This window comes from Cervus elaphus, chromosome 4 (assembly GCF_910594005.1).
Source record: "Cervus elaphus chromosome 4, mCerEla1.1, whole genome shotgun sequence".
Classification (NCBI taxonomy): Eukaryota; Metazoa; Chordata; class Mammalia; order Artiodactyla; family Cervidae; genus Cervus; species Cervus elaphus.
The window spans coordinates 61,067,330-61,086,938 of NC_057818.1; the positions used below are offsets into that span (position 1 = coordinate 61,067,330).

Genomic DNA, 19,609 nt, shown 5'->3' on the forward strand with positions numbered 1-19,609 from the left:
ACACAAAATGGGTTGCCATTTCTTCTTCCAGGGGACCTTCCCGACCCAGGAATGGAACCCAAGTCTCCTGTACTGGCAGGTGGATTCTTTACCACTGCACTGATGAGGAGACCACCTAAGACCCTGCCCAAACTTAATCTTGCCACCAACCCCATCCTTTTACAACTTTGCAGAGAAAACAAGAAAACAAGACTGTTACTGCGTTGATCCTTAGCATATATCCCTAGCAGATGATATAACCTCCCCCTACTCACCAGAGAGGGGGCCTAAAGTGTTCCCTTTTAGACTTGCACATATATAAAGCCACTCTTACTCCTCCATAACTCTGTCTCTGTATTTCAAGTACTTCCATTCGACATTTGTGCACAGAGAGCCAAGATTTTGGCATCAGTATAACCTCCGGGTTCTGGTTCAACCCAGACATCTGACTTGTTGATTCAGAGGAACGTCTTTCAACACGTACTGATGTCTCTAAGATGTGACAGGACCAGACACAACACAGACCAAAGGAACACGCAGGGCCCCTCACCGACATACTAAGGTGCATACACCGAGGTTCTCAGGCCTTTCTTGTTGTTTTATTTTTATTGGGTTAATATTCCTAAGGTTCCATTTTTAAACTATTACATGTGTATTTATCTTCTTGACTTTTCTTGGTGTTATAGCTTATGACGACAGAGTTGAAGCTTACTTCAGATCCTGTAATTATGGACAAGAGCAAAGATTAAAGAATTCTACCACTTCACTTCCAGGAAAAGGCTTACTGCCAAGAGCCACCCTTCCCCATTATCACTGATTTGAGACCCCCACTAGGCCCCCTGTTTCCCTGGGAAAAAACCAGACACACCCTCCACAAATTCCCAGTCTATGCCCTATCAGTGATGTGTTGTTGTTCCTGTTGTTTAGTCGCTCAGTCATGACTGACTCATTGCAGCCTCGTGGGCTGCAGCATGCCAGGCTTCCCTGCCTTTCACCATCTCCTGGAGTTTGCTCAAACTCATGTCCATTGAGTAGGTGATGCCATCTAACTGTCTCATCCTCTATCATTCCATTCTCCTCCTGCCTTCAATCTATCCCAGCCTTGAGTTCTTTACCAATGAGTCCGATATTTGCATCATGTGGCCAATGTACTGGAGCCTCAGTTTCAGCATCAGTCCTTCCAATGAATATTCACGGTTGGTCTCCTTTCGGATTGACTGGTTTGATCTCCTCGCTCTCCAAAAGACTCTCAAGACTGATCTCCAGCACCACAATCCAAAAGCATCGATTTTTCTATGCTCAGCCTTCTTTATGGACCAACTCTGACATCACTTTTTTAATCACACCCCAGGCTGACTACTGGAAAAACCATAGTTTGTCTACAGGGACCTTTTTTGGCAACGTGATCCCTTTGCTTTCTAATGCACGATGTAGTTCTATCATAACCTTCCTTACAAGGAGCAGTTGTTTTTTTACTTCCTGGCTGCGGTCCCCTTTAGCAGTAATTACAGTATTGAACTGGTTCCTCCGCCCGCCCCGCCCCGCCCCTCGGGCCGCGACGAGTCGCCCCGCCCTCCGCGCCGAGTAGCTCCGCCCTGCCCCTCTTGCCTCGCCGAGACGACCCGCCCCGCCGCGCAGCGAGGTTCCGCCTCACCTTTCAAAGGCCCTATGCTGGTCGGGCTTCTCTCCGTCACCCACCCTCTGACGGCCTGGCCCCACCTCCAGGCCTTTCAGCTATTTGTCTGCGCGTGCGCGCACCGTGACACCCGCGGAAGCGGAGAGCGGCGAGTGCAGGTTCCAGCTTAGCGTGAGTTTCTGACTTTGGAGTCGGACCTGCCTCTCGCAGTCTCCTTTTCTTTGTATCCAGGGTCTGAGGGTCGCTACTGACTCTAAATCCCCGCTCCCGCCCCACCACCCCAAGCAAATTCAGACGTCTCGGTAAGCGGCGAAGGGGCGCCTGCCTTTTGCTTTAAAGTCCGCACTGAAGCCGGTTCCTGCTTTTGGAACGCTGAAACGTTGCGTTTCGCACCTTTTCCGGCTTAAAACTGTTTACTGACCTCACTGACCCTTCTACCCTTTCTGCACCACATACAATTCTATTAGGCCAGGTGGTTTATTCGCTCCACGTTCTTCAGCCTCTCCTTCTCGGGCCCTGGAGGCCTCGCCAGCCGCCCCGCTCCCGGAGAGGCCGCGTTCTCTCCCCGGTCCTGGGATTCTGGAGAGCCCGCCCCGCTCCTGAGACCCCTATCCCTCCCAGCCCTCTGTCCTCACGTCTCCTCAGGCCGGTCCTTCTGCCCTTCAGAGTGACCTTTCCCCTGACCCCTGGTGGCGGGAGATGACCTCAGGCAGCCACGTGACACCCATGGTTCTTCGGCCCCACATACCAGGCGCTGGAATTTGGCTTTTGCGGGAGGGCCTTTCTTATTCCGTCTCCTACCCTGTAAATAGTGGGCGGAAGGCGGGATCAGGAGAAGCAGAGACAGTGACTCCTAGAGAAATGGAAAATTGAGAAAAGCTTGTGGGACAAGCGATGGCAGTGACGAGGATTGTGAGGAACTTGGAAGAGACAGCTTCATGGAAGAGAATGAGCCTTGTAGGGAGCGGGTGGGGAAAGGAGAGAAATTTAGAAAAAAGCAGGATCTCCGGAGAGTTAACGGTGAGCAAGGTAGGGAGGTGTGGTTGTTCATTCCGACTCTGTGCGAGCCCTGTGTCTCCCAGAGTTTTCTCAAATCCATGTCCGTTGAGCCAGGGATGGTATCTCACCATCTCGTCCTCTGCCGCCCCCTTCTGTAGCCTTCAAGGGAGAGGGGCTGTAAATCAGGGGTCCCAAAGAGGGCGACAGTGGAGACACAGTTCACAGAGACAGCCCGCGAAGGCGATACAAGAGTTGGGCCCAGAGCAAGAATATCCTGCTGGGAGAGAAAGGGGACTCCTAGTGATTGGAGGAGCTGAGAAAAAAAGCGAGCTGAAAGGAAGCATAGTCACTTGGGGTGCCAGAGAGTTGGCAGAAAGGGCAGGCAGAGGTGGAGAAAGAAAGGCAGAAATACAGGGAGATTGAGGATCACCAGGGAGGCTGGAGAGAAAGCAACTTGACGGGAACAGATGGCAGAGAGGCGGGATGGGAGGCAGGGAAGAAGTAGAGAGGAGGACAGGCTCAGCAGGAGAGCAGAGATGAGAGCAGAGAAAGGGAGATGTAGAAAGAAGTAGGGAAACAGATCAACCAAATGAAGTCGAAACAGCTAGTGTGCATGTGATGGTGGGGACTAGATCCAGAAGAGTGCTGAAGCGGTGGGGTAAGAGTTATTAAGTCATCATACATTGATTTTTGGCTTTAAAATCTAATGTAAATCTTGCTTCTTTAAATTATACAGATAAGAATGAGAATTGCAAAGCTTCTGTCTGTGAGACATGTGTATTTTGTCATTATTTGTACTAAAAGAGCATGCACGTGTAGAGCCTGTTGAGGTGGGGACTGGGGCAGTGACTTGATTCTCTCAGGTGTGGGTCACCCCGTTCCCTGTTCCTGGTGAGGAGTAGAGGTTATGCGGAAGAAATGGGGCAAGAACTGACTGACTCTTACTACATGATACCTTTTCAAGGAACTTTAAACATGTTCTTTGTGATGGTTTTACTTTTGGCTTTCTGCTTTCTTTACATTTAATTATTTTTGTAGCTTGGGATAAAGATTTGTTTGTTCAATAGCGACTTTCTTGTAAACAATTATGGAGATTTGTCTCACTTGGGACAACTTGGATGAATGTAGAGAATATTATGGTAAGTGAATTAAGACTGACAGGCAAAGGCTGGTATTATATGTCCTTCTATTATATGGAATGTAAAAAAATGAAACTCACTAGTACCAGGGGGTAGGATGGTGGTCATCTGGGGCTGGAAGGTCGGGAAGATGGGGAGATGTTGGTCAATCAAAAGCTACAGACTTTGAATTGTGAAATGAGTAAATGAGTGCGTCCTGGGGAGGTGTGTGCCACATGCTGACCATAGTTAATCCTGTTCTGTTACTGCATGCTGGGAATTTGTCAGGAGAGTATGTCGTCAGTGTTGTCACCACACACAGAACATGGGAACTTGAGGTGATGGATGTGTTGGTTAGTGGTTTGTGATAAATATTTCACAGTTTACAAACGTGTCACATGGTCACAGGGTGTATGGTTTATGTACACATAACCCTTTCATTAGTCAGTTCTCCCCCATCAGACACGCTCCTCAGGATCTCGTGTGGGGCCTCGCCCCAGGAATGTGCACAGGCCGCAGATGATTCCGATCTGTATCCTGCATTGAGCACCAGGGCTCTTAGCCTCCACTTCTGAGACTGAGATCGGGCCCTGGGGGAGGGGAGGGCGCTCTGCTCCGAGTGGGGCTGGACCAGGGCATGCTGTGTGACCTCAAGGGCATCGTGGGGTCAGCTGAGGAGCCCCCTGCTGCTGTGTACGTGAGGCCTCACCAGGAGGGGAGTGTGATCCGAGAGAAAGTGTGGGAAAGTCCCGTGTTGGTCTCTGTGCAGGAGTTGCCTGTCCTGAGTCCCTCCTGAGACAGTGGCCACAGAGGACTGTCTGTTCCTCATGGTGAGGGCTTCCCTGTGTGTGTGCCTGGGGCTCAGGAAGGGGGTGTGTTGACTCTAAGCATTAAATAGCATATTTTCCACTTTCTTGATAGACCTCTGAAGACTTGTGTTGCCTGAGGAAGCCCTGAAGTTGAGGAAGAGGAAAGAACAGGAGTCAGGCATGGCTCTTTCTCAGGTAAGGTCATACTCAGTCTGTCCTTCCTGAAATGCCCTTCTCTGGACTCGCTAATCATGTCTGACTCTGGAGTGTCCTGTCTGACTCCTGTACATGCACGCTCACCCGGGGCCTTCCCTCATGGTCTGTCGTCTCCACTTAGATCCCATCTCCCCACGACCCGGTGACCTGGCCCTTGTGAGGAGGCTCCCCTGGGCACCGTCCTGGGCAGGGCTTCTCACCCATGGGTTGGAGACGGGGTCTCAGTGCTGTTGGGCAGCAGGGATTGCTTAGGGCCCATCTGGATGCGCTGTCTGCTCTCTGTCAACCAGGGTCAGGAAACTGCACACTAGACGTGAGATATTAACATGCACAGTACCTGCTAAAATCTGGAAAAGAGGCCAATAAAGGGAAATCAGATCTGAATTTTTATAGAACATTTAAAGCTAAATGAGGACCTCCTTGAATCTGAAGTGTTTAGAAATGGAATGGAAAGTTCAGAAACAGACCTCTCATCTAGAGAGTGTTTCATTACAGCGTCTACTTTAAACTATGAAATATAGTTTACTAATTATTTTTTCTTCTTTTTTGGCCACATGATGCAGCCTGCAGGGTCTTAGTTCCCTGAGGAGGCATTAAACCCAAAACCCTGTGGTGGAAGTGTGGGATCTTAACCAGTGAACTGACAGGGAATTCCCCCAACTTTCCTAATCTTCATGCACTATTTGGTCATGGAGTAAAATGATAAACATTGGATTTTGTTAATAACTACATCCCTTACATTAAGGACAAAATCATATTACTATTTTTTTTAATATATTTGTCAGCTGTACTGATCTTCATTGCTGTAGTGACTTTTATCTAGTTCTGGTGTGTGGTGCCCACTGTTTAGTTGCAGTGTAGGAGTTTCTTATTACAGTGGCTTTTCTTATTTTGGAACCCAGACTGTAGAGCGTGCTGGCTTCAGTAATTTCACCTGCTGGGCTCTACAGCTCTTGCTCAGAAATTGAGGCTCATGGCTTAGTTGCCCCTCAGCATGTGGGATCTTACCAGATCAGGCACCACAGGGGAAGCCCTCATATTATTTTTTAAATCTTTATATTATTTTCTGCTTGTATTAATATATATTTTTTGAGCTAGTATAAGATAATGTTGAGGACTTCCCTGGTGGTACAGTGACTAAGAATGTGCCTGCCAATGTAGGGTGCACGGGTTCCATCCCAGGTCCAGGAAGATGCCTCAGAGCAACTAAACCTGTGTACCAAAACTACTGAGCCTGTGCTCTAGAGCCCAGGAGCCATAACTCCTGAAACCCACACTCTCTAGAGCCTGTGCTCAAAAACAAGAGAAGCCACTGCAATGAGAAGCCCGGGCACTGCAGCCATAAGTACAGAAAGCGTGCTCACAGCAACAAAAGACCCAGCAAAACCAAAATAAATAAGCTTTCTAAAAGACAGAGAATGCTGACAAATTACTGAAGTGCAATTGATTCCTTTTTAATGTCCCAAAGATGCTGAAATACGCATGAATAAAAGAAGACATGAGTATCATCCCACAATGTGTCAAAAGGCATCTTTTTGGAGAAGGGAATGGCCACCTGTTATGCCCGATGTCCAAATCCCCGAGTGGGAAGAGAGAAGGCCTCCAAGACAATGCAACTCTCAGGAAGGGAAGTTTATTACTGACTTGAGCCAGGACTCTTCGCCCACAACCAACGCAGTGGTGCGGGTCAGAGAGCCCCAAGCCTAAGCTGTTACACAAATTTATAGGGTGAGAAGCGGATTGGTTACACGTTTGCAAAGCAATTTCATTGGTCAATACTTTCGGCGCGCGGGACTTTCCTGGGGGTTTCCGCCCCGTTCCTAATTTCCTAATTGGCAAACATCGGTGAAAGCTAATTGGTCCTAATTGGCAAACAGTGGTCATTGTTAAGCGAAAGCTGCCTGATAGTAGGAAGGCCTATTCCTAATCTAAGTTGCGTTACTTCTGCTCGCCTCACATTCCCCTCTGTCTGTTGTTCAAGTAGAGGAATCTTCCTCTTTTCCATCTTGGGCCGCTGACACTATAAGTGGACCCAGGAGGGTGGAAATTAAGGTAGTTGAAAACAAGACTCAAACCATCTGCGCTGGGCTTCCCGTTCTCTCTCTCTAATCAAGACCACCTCAGACAAGGAAGTCAAAGACTTCTCTAAATGACTGATTGATTCTCTTACCACTCTTGTATGGTCTGCATAGAAACCTCGCAGACCCTACCCTGTTGGAGAAAAATCGAGTCATCTACAGCAGCTCGTAGGGAGGAAAGCCCTTGGCCTTGCAGAGATAGTAAAGCTTGGTTCTCCCATATCTGAGGTACTTGGCCCTGCAGGTTGCGCCACACTCGGGTCTACCAAATCTCTGTTTCCTACGTCCCATTCCCGGGGCCCATCACAAGAGGTTACACAGCTTCAGCTCCTGCAATAATCAGCAGGAGAATTAGGAGACCTCCCGGCAGACGAGTCAAAGGATTTGACGGGTGAGGTCTTGCCTTCCATTCTGCTCCTGTTTTTCCAGTGTGGCTTGCCGCACGTGATTGCAGTGAACCCAGGGTCCAATCCCGTCGACCTTTACAGCAGTAGGAGTGGTAAGGAAAACAACATAAGGGCCTTTTCATCTAGGTTCTAATACACACAGGAGGGGTCTTCCATACAGAATCTCAAAAGGGCAGCTTATAAGGGGTGTTACGTGCCTGAAAGAGTGCGAAGGGAAGGAGGGTCACCCAGTTCCCGCCAGTCTCTATTGCCAACTTCGTTCTGATTCATTCTCTCAACCTGTCCTGAGCTCTGGGGATTATATTCACAATATAACTTCCATTTCATCCCCAGAGCTTGGGCCAGCCCTTGTACAATCTGGCTCACAAAGGCAGGTCCATTATCAGAGCCCATAGTCACCGGCAGCTCGTACCTAGGCACTATCTCCTCTAAGCTCTCCCTTCCACTCACCCCGAGAAGGTATCTACCAGAACCAACATATAGCGATACCTGTACTTGCCTGGCCTTACCTCAGTGAAATTTATCTCCCAGTGTTGCCCTGGCTCTTCCCCTCGGTACCTCGTTCACGCTTCGCAAGCCTGGATTATCTCTCGTCCAGTTGTATTTTCCTCAAACACTGATCAACACGCAGATTCAGTCCATATTTGCTTTCATTTATCTACTGAGTGTACCCAAGCTTCTTCTTCAGACTCTGGCATCTCAGGGGGAGGAGGGCGAGGGAGCCTGAAGTAGACCTTCACAGAATCATAGATAGTGCAGTCAGAGTGCCAATCATGATGATGCGGGCAAAGAGTCCCTTTCATACACCTCTAAATCCAAGTCTCTTGAGGACCTGAGAGGCATTGCTACCCTTCTCTTTATGCAACACAGACACCACGGAATCAACAATAGTATGTTCAAAGCAGGCAAACTTCATCATGGTGTATGGTATCTGTCTCATCCAAAGAGGAGCAACCCCCTTGTAGAACGCCTTTAAGCCTTCTTCCTTATATATTTTGGGAGCTGCATCCCTCAGAGTGTTACCACATATGAGTGTGCATGAGGCCTTCTCTCTTCCCGCTCGGGGATTCGGACATCAGCCATAACACACCCACTCCAGTATTCTTGCCTGAAAATCCCATGAACAGAGGAGCGTGGCGGGCTACCTACCGTGAGGTCACAAAGAGTCTGCCATGACTGAGTAACTAAACAACAAAAACCTCCACACACAGCAGAGTGAGCTCTGAAAAACAAATCTAAACCTCTATTGACCTCCTGCAGATTCTTCAGTGACTTCCAGGTACTTTTGGAATAAAGTCCTAACAAAGACCTTGTAGAAAGCAGCCTCTACCTGGCATCACCCCTCTTTGTTCCCTGTGTCCCAGTCAGACTGGCTGGCTTTCTGTTCACTAAATATCTTCCTGCCTCAGAGCCAGCACTCAGGCTGTTCTCTCTGCTCGCAACACTCTTCCATTTCCCACCTTGCCAATCCAAGTGTTTCTTCCTCATGGAGACCTTGTCTGATTATTGATGTAGGTCAAGACTTTCTGTTAAAACTTCTCTTAGCACCAGGCCTGTTTCAGAGCACATATTGCAATAGTAATGTTAAAATTATGGATGTAATTGGGTGGCTGGCTGCTAGATTGTCAGCTCCATCACATTTACTGCTGTATTCCCAGCTTGGAACCCAGACTTGACTCTCAGTAAATTTTGATTGAAAGAAAAAAGTAAAGACAACTCTTCCTTGTTTCAACCAGTTGTATGTTTATGTGTGCATGTGTGAGTGCATGGATCTGTAGTTCTATGGTTTTATTATGGAACATCATCTCATAAATACGGAACATCATCTCATAAATACGTTTTATGCTTTGTAGCAGTTACAATTGTATCTTAAGTGTTTTCCATGGCCTTAAGTTTTTTCTACCTCAGCACATGAGTGATGGAAATAGTGGTAAGATTATTGACATTATGTGGGTTGGTGGGGACAGGGGGTGACCCTATACAGTAACCATTTATCTGATAGTCATGTCTGCCTCTTTGCGACCCAATGGGCCATAGGCCTTCAGGCTCCTCAGTCCCTGAAATTCTCCGGGCAAGAATACAGGAGTGGATTGCCATGCCCTCCTCCAGGGGGATCTTCCCCATGCAGACATCAGCCCCATGTCACCTTCATTGCAGGCAGAATCTTTACTGCCAAGCCTCCAGGGAAGAACAGATACCTACATATTATACTGTATATTATACTCTTTCCTAGCATTCAGAAGGAGGCAGATAGTAAATTAATTTGTGAATATTTTTCTCTCTGTCTATAATGTCCATCATTTCTTGGTTGACAAAAGATCTGGGATTCTACACCTCCATTGCACTTCAGCTTTCTTGAACTTGTTTCAGGTATTCTCAGAAAACTCTCTGTGGATGCACTTTCCTGCTCTGGTACTTAACTTGTTGATTCTTTAGGTTGAGTTGTCAGTCCCAACCACCTGACCTCAGGTGCTGTTGCCTCATTTCTTAATTTCTTAGTTTGATCTGAGCAATTCCTTAGAATGACAAAGTTTTCTCCCAAGTAAGATGGACACAGATCTTTCTCTGATGTGCTGTTATGTTGATGATAAGTTCATCCATGTAAAGTCTTTAGAGTAATGCTTAGTGTGTACGAAGTGCTGAAACACCTGTCATCAGTGTGATGATGTCATAATCATCACAGTGTGTGTTCTTTTAAAGCTGCTGTGGACTTTGTCATCTCTGAAGACGTCAGTCTTGCTGTAACTCATCTAGATAGTGAATGTCACTTAGTGTGTAGAGTGTAACACTTTGGCATAGACAACTCACTGATTGAATTTATTTGTATATTCTTCATGTATTGTCCACACAACTGACAAATTCATATTGATTGGAAGATGTCATAATCTTATGAAACAACCTGGAAATTAGAGACCCACAGTTTGTTCCAAATAGCTTTTAATGGATCTATCAGAATATTACATTACCAGAACTTATCCTTACCCCTCTCACCTCTTCTCATTTCGTGTGAAAATGAGAATCCTCCTCAGCGCCTGTTAGTGAAATGTGCTTTCATTTCAGACACAGTTGACCATCGAGGATGTGGACATCAAGTTCACTCCAGAGGAGTGGGAATGCCTCGACCCTGCTCAGAGGACCTTGTACCGGGACGTGATGGAGGAGACCTACAGGAACCTGCTGTCTGTGGGTGAGGATCACTTCCCTGTGAAGTTGGAATCTGGTTTGGGATATCTCTGCATTTTCCCTCTGTGTCTCTTGGGAGCCCGTTTTGCTTGACTAAGTTCATAGCCTTGTTGATTCAGACTTCAAAAAATTTCGTGATTGGCATCAGGAGTTTAAGCTCGTCCTTTCTTCAGGTGATCTGCGCACTGTGTGATACACAAGTTTTTCCACAGCTTGAGTATTTATAAAGCTGATTTCAAACTTTGAAATATCGAATTCCCTATTTTCTACCCCTGTATTCTTGGTTCAGTAGTTCTTGGAAAGGCACTAGATACATGCATGCCTGTGTGCCCAGTTGGTACAGTCATGTGTGACTCTTTGCGACCCAGTGACCGTAGCCCTCCAGGCTCCTCTGTCCATGGGATTCTTCCGGCAAGAATGCTGGAGTGAGTTGCCATGCCCTCTTCCAGGGGAATCTTCCCCACACAGGAATAGAACCCACATCTCCTGCATGGCAGGTGGATACTTTACCTTTGAGCCACTGGGGAAGCCCAGGTATATGCATATCATACTGTATATTATACTGTTTCCTGTACATTCAGAAGCAAGCAGATAAAAAAAAAAAAAGAAGGAAGCAGATAGTAAATTGATTTGTGAATATTTTTCTGTCCTTCCAAAATATCCATCACTTCTTGGCTGACAAAAGAGGTGGGATTCTACACCTGGCAATGCAAGAGGCACAGGGTCTAGGTCCTCTCTAAAGCAGGCCTCTGAGCTTGCTTCTAACCTGCCTGGACACTGCCCTGACTGCCTGCTGTGAGTGCAAGGCTTGCAGCATCAGAGATAAGATAGGGGACAAATATTGAGATTGTTGAGCCCTTGGGGGGCCTGGCCTACTCAACCGCAGGCTTAGCAATATTATAAGTTTTGTAAGACAAACAAATAGCATTAACATGCAACCAGAACTGCTATTTGCTCACAGGTTCCTGATGATATCAGTTAGTGCCCTGGGATTATAAATGGGAACCCAGAACTGCAATCTTTGAAGTCTCATGCATGAATGTAACACGCTGCCTGGGACCTTTTCCCCACTGGGTCTCCAGATGGGCTGTGTCCCGGGACTTCCCAGCACTATTTGAGTCTGGATGTTGGTCAGAACCCAATTTGGTGATGTATCTTCTGCTGTTTCTACTTCTCTTTGCTTTTATTGATAGCATATTGAAAGTTAGCTAGATAATTCTATAATAAGAATTTGTGTTATCTGTTTCTACAGAATGAGTGGCTTATTTTGTTAACAAATCTTTGAACCTGAGACGAAAGTGACAACTTTTACAAAACTTTAATTGGCCCTGTGAGCAGTATTTGTGAGACAAAATGCCACTCTAAGAAGAAAGAGGTTAAAGTTGAAGTTTTTATTCCCTAATGTGAAGATTCGCCTTTCTACTAGTTAGCTAATACATGGAATGCCTTCACTGGATGGTGTGAGAATTGGAACCTTAAATTAAAGAGGGCTGTACCCTTAGAAGTCACTGAATGTTTGTGATTCTCATCCGTTGAGAAAGGATAAAAATCTGCTTTGCTGGATGAGAGGCTGGATCCTTCTCTCTCCTACCATGAGGTACATAAAATGAAGGGGAAAGTTGCTCAGGCATGTTGGACTCCTTGCAACCTCATAGACTATAGAGTCCATGGAATTCTCCAGGCCAGAATACTGAAGTGGGTAGCCTTTCCCTTCTCCAGGGGATCTTCCCAACCCAGGGATCGGACCCAGACTTCCAGATTGCAGGAGGATTCTTTACCAACTGAACCTCTGTCATCCCCTTCTCCTCCTGGGCTTCAATCTTTCCCAGCATCAGGGTCCTTTCCAATGAGTTGGTTGTTTGCATCAGGTTGCCAAAGTATTGGAATTTCAGCTTCGGCATAAGTTGTAAGGGCTACTCTCTAGTTGCATGCGCGGGCCCCTCATGCCAGTGCTTTCTCTTTTTGTGGTATGTGGGCTCTGTACGTGTGTTCAGTGGTGAATCCCAAGCTTGAGAGTACAGGATCTTCAGTTGGGGCCCACAGGCTTAGTTACTGCAAGGCATATGGGAACTTCCTGGATCAGGTGTGTGCCCTGCATCAGCAGGCACATTCTTCACCTCTAAGCCACAGGGAGGCCCCAAAACTTGTTCCTTTACATGTATCTTGGAGCCAATGAACTGAGTAAATTAAGGTTACTGTATAGAATGGCAATTGCAATATTGTATGGCCATTATTTAAGCAGAGAATGTTTCATTTATTAATTCTTTGTTATTTAAAGATGACGGTCTTTATGTTTTACACAGTATAACTGACATGAAACGCTTCTTGTTATAAAATGCCTGTATGTCTATCTACTGATAGGTTTATCGGACATATTTAGAAAACTGTTCTTTCTTTTTTTAAAAATTATTTTAGGGAATTCCCTGACAGTCCAGTGGATAGGATTCAGCACTTTCACTGCAGTGATTTTGGGTTTAATCCATGGTCAGGGAACTAAGATCTCATAAGCCCCATGATGTGGAGGGGCAAGGGGACCATTTTAACAAATTCTTTATTTTCACCATGCAATATTTGTTGAACAGTTGTCAACTGCCATTTATGTTTTACAATATTCATTAGAATACTTCTTTTGGATTATTTACCATTACACTGTATTTCCTCTTTGATCCTTGCTTACTCAGTCCCTCAGTCCTGTCTGACTCTTTGTGATCTCATGGACTATAGCCCTCCAATCTCCCTGTCTATGGATTTTTACTATTTTTCTCCTCAATTATGAGACAAAAGTGTATTTACTACCAAGTAGAATGAGCTTTGAGGTCATGGTGGGAAAATACCTTTGTCTTTGAGGCCTGGCATGAGTTTGCATAAAATGAACATCTTCCTGATTGTGTCTTTGAAACTTGGCTACCCTAAAATTAATTTGAATTCTATGTGATTGCTGGTTTGTTTGTTTTTTAAGAATTCTATTCCTTTAGGGTTCCTTATATTTTTAAGTTCATCATTGGGAAGGTTCATAATTCTGTTCAGGATGGGTATGACTTTTGGTATAATATCATGTGCTCAACAAGAAAGAATTTATTTATGAACTGTAATTAATAGGATACCTATGGTTCTTTATATCTTATAGGTTCGTCTTGTATACATATGACCAAGAAATTACAAGCAAAAGAAAACAGTGGAAAAGGAGAAATTTTGCAAAGAGTGATGTTTGGAAGAGCTGAAACCTATGAAACCAAAGATTTTTTCCTCTGGAAGATACAGGAAACTGTGCATGGTTTTGAGAGTCTGTGGACAGATGCTGAAAGAAATGACAAAGGAATGTCTATATCCCATAACAGAAATCTCACTGGTGGAAGAGATCATCAGAGTAGAAATGATGTAGGAGATAAGCCTGTTGAAATGCACAGATCAAGCTTTCATGATGAATTGCAGGTGCTTCAGTCTGAAGGGACAGTTTTTGAATATAGTCAAATTGTGACGAATATCAACAGTAGTGCCTCAGGTTTGCCACCTCAGAGAACTCGTAGTGTCTGTAAAGGCATTTCTCATAAACATGAGAATGCTGTTATGCGTCCCTCAGAACTGGCACCAGACCAGGAATCACAGAAGGAAAAATCTTACAAATGTGATGAGTGTGATATAACGTTTCTTCAGGACTCAGAATTCACTAGACATCAAAGAATCCATACAGGAAGAAAACCATATAAAGATGACGTGTGTGGCAAGGCCCTTAATGTGAGCCTTGCAGTTCATCGAACAAATCATACTGGAGAGAAGCCATATACATGTGATGTGTGTGGAAAGGCCTTTACTCACAGAGAAAGCCATGCACTTCATCAGATGCTTCATACTGGAGAGAAACCATATAAATGTGATGTGTGTGGAAAGGCCTTTACTTACAAAAAAAGCCATGCACTTCATCAGACCCTTCATACTGGAGAGAAACCGTATAAATGTGATGTATGTGGCCGTGGCTATACTCGAAAGTCAAAACTTGAAATTCATCAGAGAATTCATACTGGAGAGAATTCTTATAAATGTGATGTATGTGGCTGTGGCTTTACTGGAAAGAGACATCTTGGAAGTCATCGGAGAATTCATACTGAAGAGAAACCTTACAAATGTAGTAGCTGTGACAAACGTTTTTTTACACTATCATCCTTAAATATACATCAGGCAGTTCATACAGGTGAGAAAGCATGTAAATGTAATTTATGTGGCAAAATATTCAGTTCCAGGGGTAAATTTGCAGTTCATCAGAGAACTCATACTGGAGAAAAACCATATAAATGTGATACGTGTGGAAAGGCCTTTGCTCGCAAAGATAGCCATGTACTTCATCAGATCCTTCATACTGGAGAGAAACCATATAAATGTGAAGTATGTGGCCGTGGTTATACTCGAAGCACACAACTTGCAATTCATCAGAGGGTTCATACTGGAGAGAAACCATATAAATGTGACATATGTGGCAAGGCCTTTATTATAAGTGGAAGCCTTACATCTCATCGGAAAGTTCATACCAGAGAGAAACCATATAAGTGTGATGTATGTGGCAAGGCCTTTAGTGTAAATGGAAGCCTTACATCTCATCGGAATATTCATACTGGAGAGAAACCATATGAATGTGATGTATGTGGTAAGGCCTTTAGTGTATATGGAAGCCTTACATATCATCGGAAAATTCATACCGGAGAGAAACCATATAAATGTGATGTATGTGGTAAGGCCTTTAGTGTAAATGGAAGACTTAAATCTCATCAGAAAACTCATTCTGGAGAGAAACCATATAAATGTGAAGTATGTGGCAAGGCCTTTAGTTTCAGTGCAAGCCTTGCAGTTCATCAGACCCTTCATACTGGAGAGAAACCGTATAAATGTGATGTATGTGGTCGTGGCTATACTCGAAAGTCAAAACTTGAAATTCATCAGAGAATTCATACTGGAGAGAATTCTTGTAAATGTGATGTATGTGGCCGTGGCTTTACTGGAAAGAGACATCTTGGAAGTCATCGGAGAATTCATACTGAAGAGAAACCTTACAAATGTAGTAGCTGTGACAAACGTTTTTTTACACTATCATCCTTAAATATACATCAGGCAGTTCATACAGGTGAGAAAGCATGTAAATGTAATTTATGTGGCAAAATATTCAGTTCCAGGGGTAACTTTGCAGTTCATCAGAGAACTCATACTGGAGAGAAACCATATAAATGTGATATGTGTGGAAAGGCCTTTACTCGCAAAGATAGCCATGTACTTCATCAGATCCTTCATACTGGAGAGAAACCATATAAATGTGAAGTATGTGGCCGTGGTTATACTCGAAGCACACAACTTGCAATTCATCAGAGGGTTCATACTGGAGAGAAACCATATAAATGTGACATATGTGGCAAGGCCTTTATTATAAGTGGAAGCCTTACATCTCATCGGAAAGTTCATACCAGAGAGAAACCATATAAGTGTGATGTATGTGGCAAGGCCTTTAGTGTAAATGGAAGCCTTACATCTCATCGGAATATTCATACCGGAGAGAAACCATATAAATGTGATGTATGTGGTAAGGCCTTTAGTGTAAACGGAAGACTTAAATCTCATCAGAAAACTCATTCTGGAGAGAAACCATATAAATGTGAAGTATGTGGCAAGGCCTTTAGTTTCAATGCAAGCCTTGCAGTTCATCGGAGAATTCATACTGGAGAGAAACCATATAAGTGTGTTGTGTGTGGAAAGGCCTTTAGACAAACTTCATCCTTTGCAGTTCATCGAAGAATTCATTCTGGAGAGAAACTGAGAGGGTAACATGCAGGAAGGACAGGGGTCTCCAAACAGAGGAAATAGGCTGCAAGTCTCTCTTAAAATTCTGTGTTGCTATAATGACACCTGGTTCCACCTGAACTTAATTTTTCTCTAATCTCGAGCTAAACCTCGAGCATTTTTCTTACGGAAATGTTTTTCTTAAGCTATGTTAATGAAACTATGTATTTGCTTTGGAATTGGCCTTTCTTCAAAATGATCCCTCCTAAGACTGTCATCAAATTTGACTGTCATCATACCATGGGCTGATGATAGCTCAACAAAACAGTATTTGTATCAGTTGTTTTATGGCTGGGGGATGACACATCTCTTGCCATCCTATCTCAAAAATGCATATTGTGGGAAAGGGGCCTGCTGAAACTCCCTCAGTCTTGAGGTGTCGCTCTTATCTGATGAATAACTTTCTAACCAACATAAAACAGCTTGCTAAAACTCGCAGGGGGGCACTCTCCATCCCCCTTCTGATGTCTATGTTGGAAGCTTTCTCTGTCCCTTTTTCACTTCAAAAACTCTGCTACACAAAAGCTCTTGAATGATCAAGCCTGGTCCCTGGTCCCAAAGCTAAATCTTCATTGGAGATCATGAATCCCACACTAGTCACAATAAGTTATCAAAACCTTACAAATGTAAGAGTTGTGACAAAGGTTTTAGTGCACAGTCAGCCTTAACTCACTATCAGGCAGTTCATCCAGGAAAGAAAGCATAGAAATGTGATGTATGGCTGGTACTTGAAATGACCATCATAGGAAGCATCAGATAATTCATAGTGGAGAAAACTGTTACAAATGGAACAACTGTGAGAAACAGTGCAAATGTAATGAGTGTGGCAAAGCCTTTAGTTAGAGTTCAGGCCTTATAATTCATCAGGGTATTCATACTGTATAGAAAACATACAAATGAAATGAATGTGGCAAAGCTTCTATTTCATGTTCAGCCTTAACTGACCATTGGGCAGTTCATACAGGAGAGAAACTGAAGAGGAAAAGTTAAAATTTTACCTCCTTCTCCTTCTGCCTCTAACTCAGCTTGCTTCTTGCAAAGTCTAGATCACGTAGGTCTCAGAAAGTGGGGACTCACAATACTAGTAACTGGAGCTTATCCCATTCACCCTTGTCTTGCTGTTTGGACTCACCCTAGCCCCTGCAAACCTGCTTAATCATGCCTGTCCATGTATAAAAACTCTGTAACCCCTTTGTTCGGGGCTCAGAGCTTGGAGTGTTAACTCCTCTGGGCCCACCAGTGTAATAAACCTCAGTTCTCCAACTCTCCAATTGTGGTGCTTGCTTTCTTGAGTACTGGTTTCTGCAGCATTTCTGGAGGCCCCAGCGAGGTTCCACCCACACTGGCCCCTCGAGCTGCCAGACGGGTGGCTTGGTTGGGTCAGAGCAGAGGAGCCTGAAGTTGAATGAGGAGGCGCACCACCTCATGGTATTCCAGGTTCTCTTTCAGACTGGCATTCTGACTCCAGATGGCCAAACCCCAACCGGACTCACCAGGAACAGCCACAGGGTAAGGTAAGGCCCCAGGGCTTGTCCCCAGTCAGGAGGTCCTACCCCAATGGGTAGAAGAGGAAGCTGATCACCTCCTTGGGAATGGAGCATCAGATAGGGAGACCTGGGAACTTGGGGAAAGGGACGTATTGTGGTAAACTGAGTGATTGTGTATGCATGATTGCTGACTGAAGGAAGTAAAAGTGAGCTCCGCAGTCCTCAGACTGTGGAGCCTGAGAGGGTCCAAAACCTGTGGTTCCATGACGACCTCATAAGGCTGAAAGGTGGTGCCAGTCTCTAGGGGATTTGATCCCTCCCCGTGAGGCTGGTCTGGGTCAGGCATTTATACCCACCTGCCAGTGGTAAGAGGTGTCTTAAATCTCCCTCGGGAGAGCAGCCAGGTGGACAAATAATGAATGAACGACTGTACGACCTGATTCGCTGGTGCTTCAGGCTCGATTGTGTGGCTTCACGGCCTTCATGGCTATGGAGTCTGAGTGGGCCCTAGCTTGCAGTTCTGTGGCGACCTCATATGGCTCAAGGCGGTGTCTGCCTCTTGGGGACACTGTCCCTCCCTGCGAGACACATCCGGATCAGGGGTTTATACTGATCCGCCAATGCTAAGAGGCACCTAAGTTCCCCCCGGGGACGCAGCCAGACAGCAATCCGAATAGTCTCCTCTTTTGAGGGGGCACCCATCCTTGTTTGTCTTTGTGCCACCGACTTGGGGTGGGATACACAGGGAGGAAGAAATTATTGGTTACTGGTTATTCTGTTGACTGACTGCTTGAGCCGACATCTAAGAGATTAGTTTTCTTCAAAACACTGTGAGGGAGATTACATTGGTCAACATGGGTAGGAGTTCCTTTAAGCCAACAGTTTTAGACTGCATGATAAAGAATTTTAAGAAGGGCTTCTTAGGAGATTACAGTGTCAAGATGACCCTCACGAAGCTTAATAACTTATGTGAGCTTGATTGACCATCCTTTGACATTGGATGGCTGCCAGAGGACACTCTCGACCTGCCCACCATCTAAGCAGTGCACCAGGTAGTCACTGTGACTCCAGGACATCCAGATCAGTTTCCATACACACACTCCTGGCTTCTAATAGCACAAACCCTGGACCCGTGGGCAAGATTTTGCACAAACATACAGGGACAGAATAGGGTATTTGTGGCCAACCATTCAGAAAAAAGAAAGAAGCAGCAAAAAACCCCTACATTCCAGGGAGATCCAGTGGAACACCCACTACTGCCCCCACCATACATTGCCCTGACTCCCCAAACCCTGGCACAGCTAGTGCCGGACCCATTGCCAGACAGTCCACCTCCCTCCGTGTCCCCCCACATCACCTCATGAGCAAGACTCCAGCCCTGAGCGAGTAGGGAAGCAGCTCTGCTCGGCCAAACAATCTAACCAGCTGACCACGGCCCATCAGATGCTGCTGTGAGAAAATCAAGGTCCTCAACAAGTGGACAAGGATGGCTTAGTCCAGCCTGATCACTTCATCTTCTATTACCAGCCCTATCAGTGCTACTGATCTCCTAAACTGGAAACACCATAACCTAGTGTATCTGATAGACCACAGGCTATGATTGACTTCCTGGAGTCCATTTTCCACACTAATCAGCCTACATGGGACGACTGTTATCAGCTCCTTATGGCTTTCTCCACCGCTGAGGAAAGGACGCATCTCGAAAGAAGCCTGAAAATGGCTCTGAAGACAAGCCCCCGCAGAGGGCTTAGATGTAGAAGGATGAGCATGAGAAGCAATGCCAGAGATGAGACTTAATTGGGATTTCAATACCAGAGAAGGACAAGAAACCCTGGATCGCTACCGTGATGCCCTTCTACATGGACTTCAAGTGGGAG

At 45.3% G+C, this 19,609-nt stretch overlaps 1 protein-coding gene across 2 annotated transcripts; it reads left to right on the top strand.

Annotated features, from left to right (window-relative positions):
* Window positions 1–1,655: 1,655 nt before the first annotated feature.
* On the top strand, window positions 1,656–17,508 carry LOC122689425 (zinc finger protein 665-like). Of its 2 annotated transcripts, none has more exons than XM_043895838.1 (4): window positions 1,656–1,786; window positions 4,654–4,736; window positions 10,303–10,429; window positions 13,553–17,508. In XM_043895838.1, exons 2-4 carry the CDS (start codon window positions 4,722–4,724, stop codon window positions 16,228–16,230), a joined length of 2,820 nt encoding a protein of 939 aa, XP_043751773.1. In that variant the 5' UTR covers window positions 1,656–1,786; window positions 4,654–4,721; the 3' UTR covers window positions 16,231–17,508. The 2 variants fall into 2 exon arrangements, with proteins under 2 accessions (XP_043751773.1, XP_043751776.1); XM_043895841.1 differs by having other exon boundaries at window positions 1,779–1,917.
* The last annotated feature ends 2,101 nt before the right edge of the window (window positions 17,509–19,609 follow it).

What these genes read in the sequence shown, in the direction of transcription:
- LOC122689425 (XM_043895838.1), top strand. An exon ending in CAGGAACCTGCTGTCTGTGG is followed by an intron (nt 10,430 to 13,552) that starts GTGAGGATCACT and finishes TATATCTTATAG; the next exon opens with GTTCGTCTTGTATACATATG.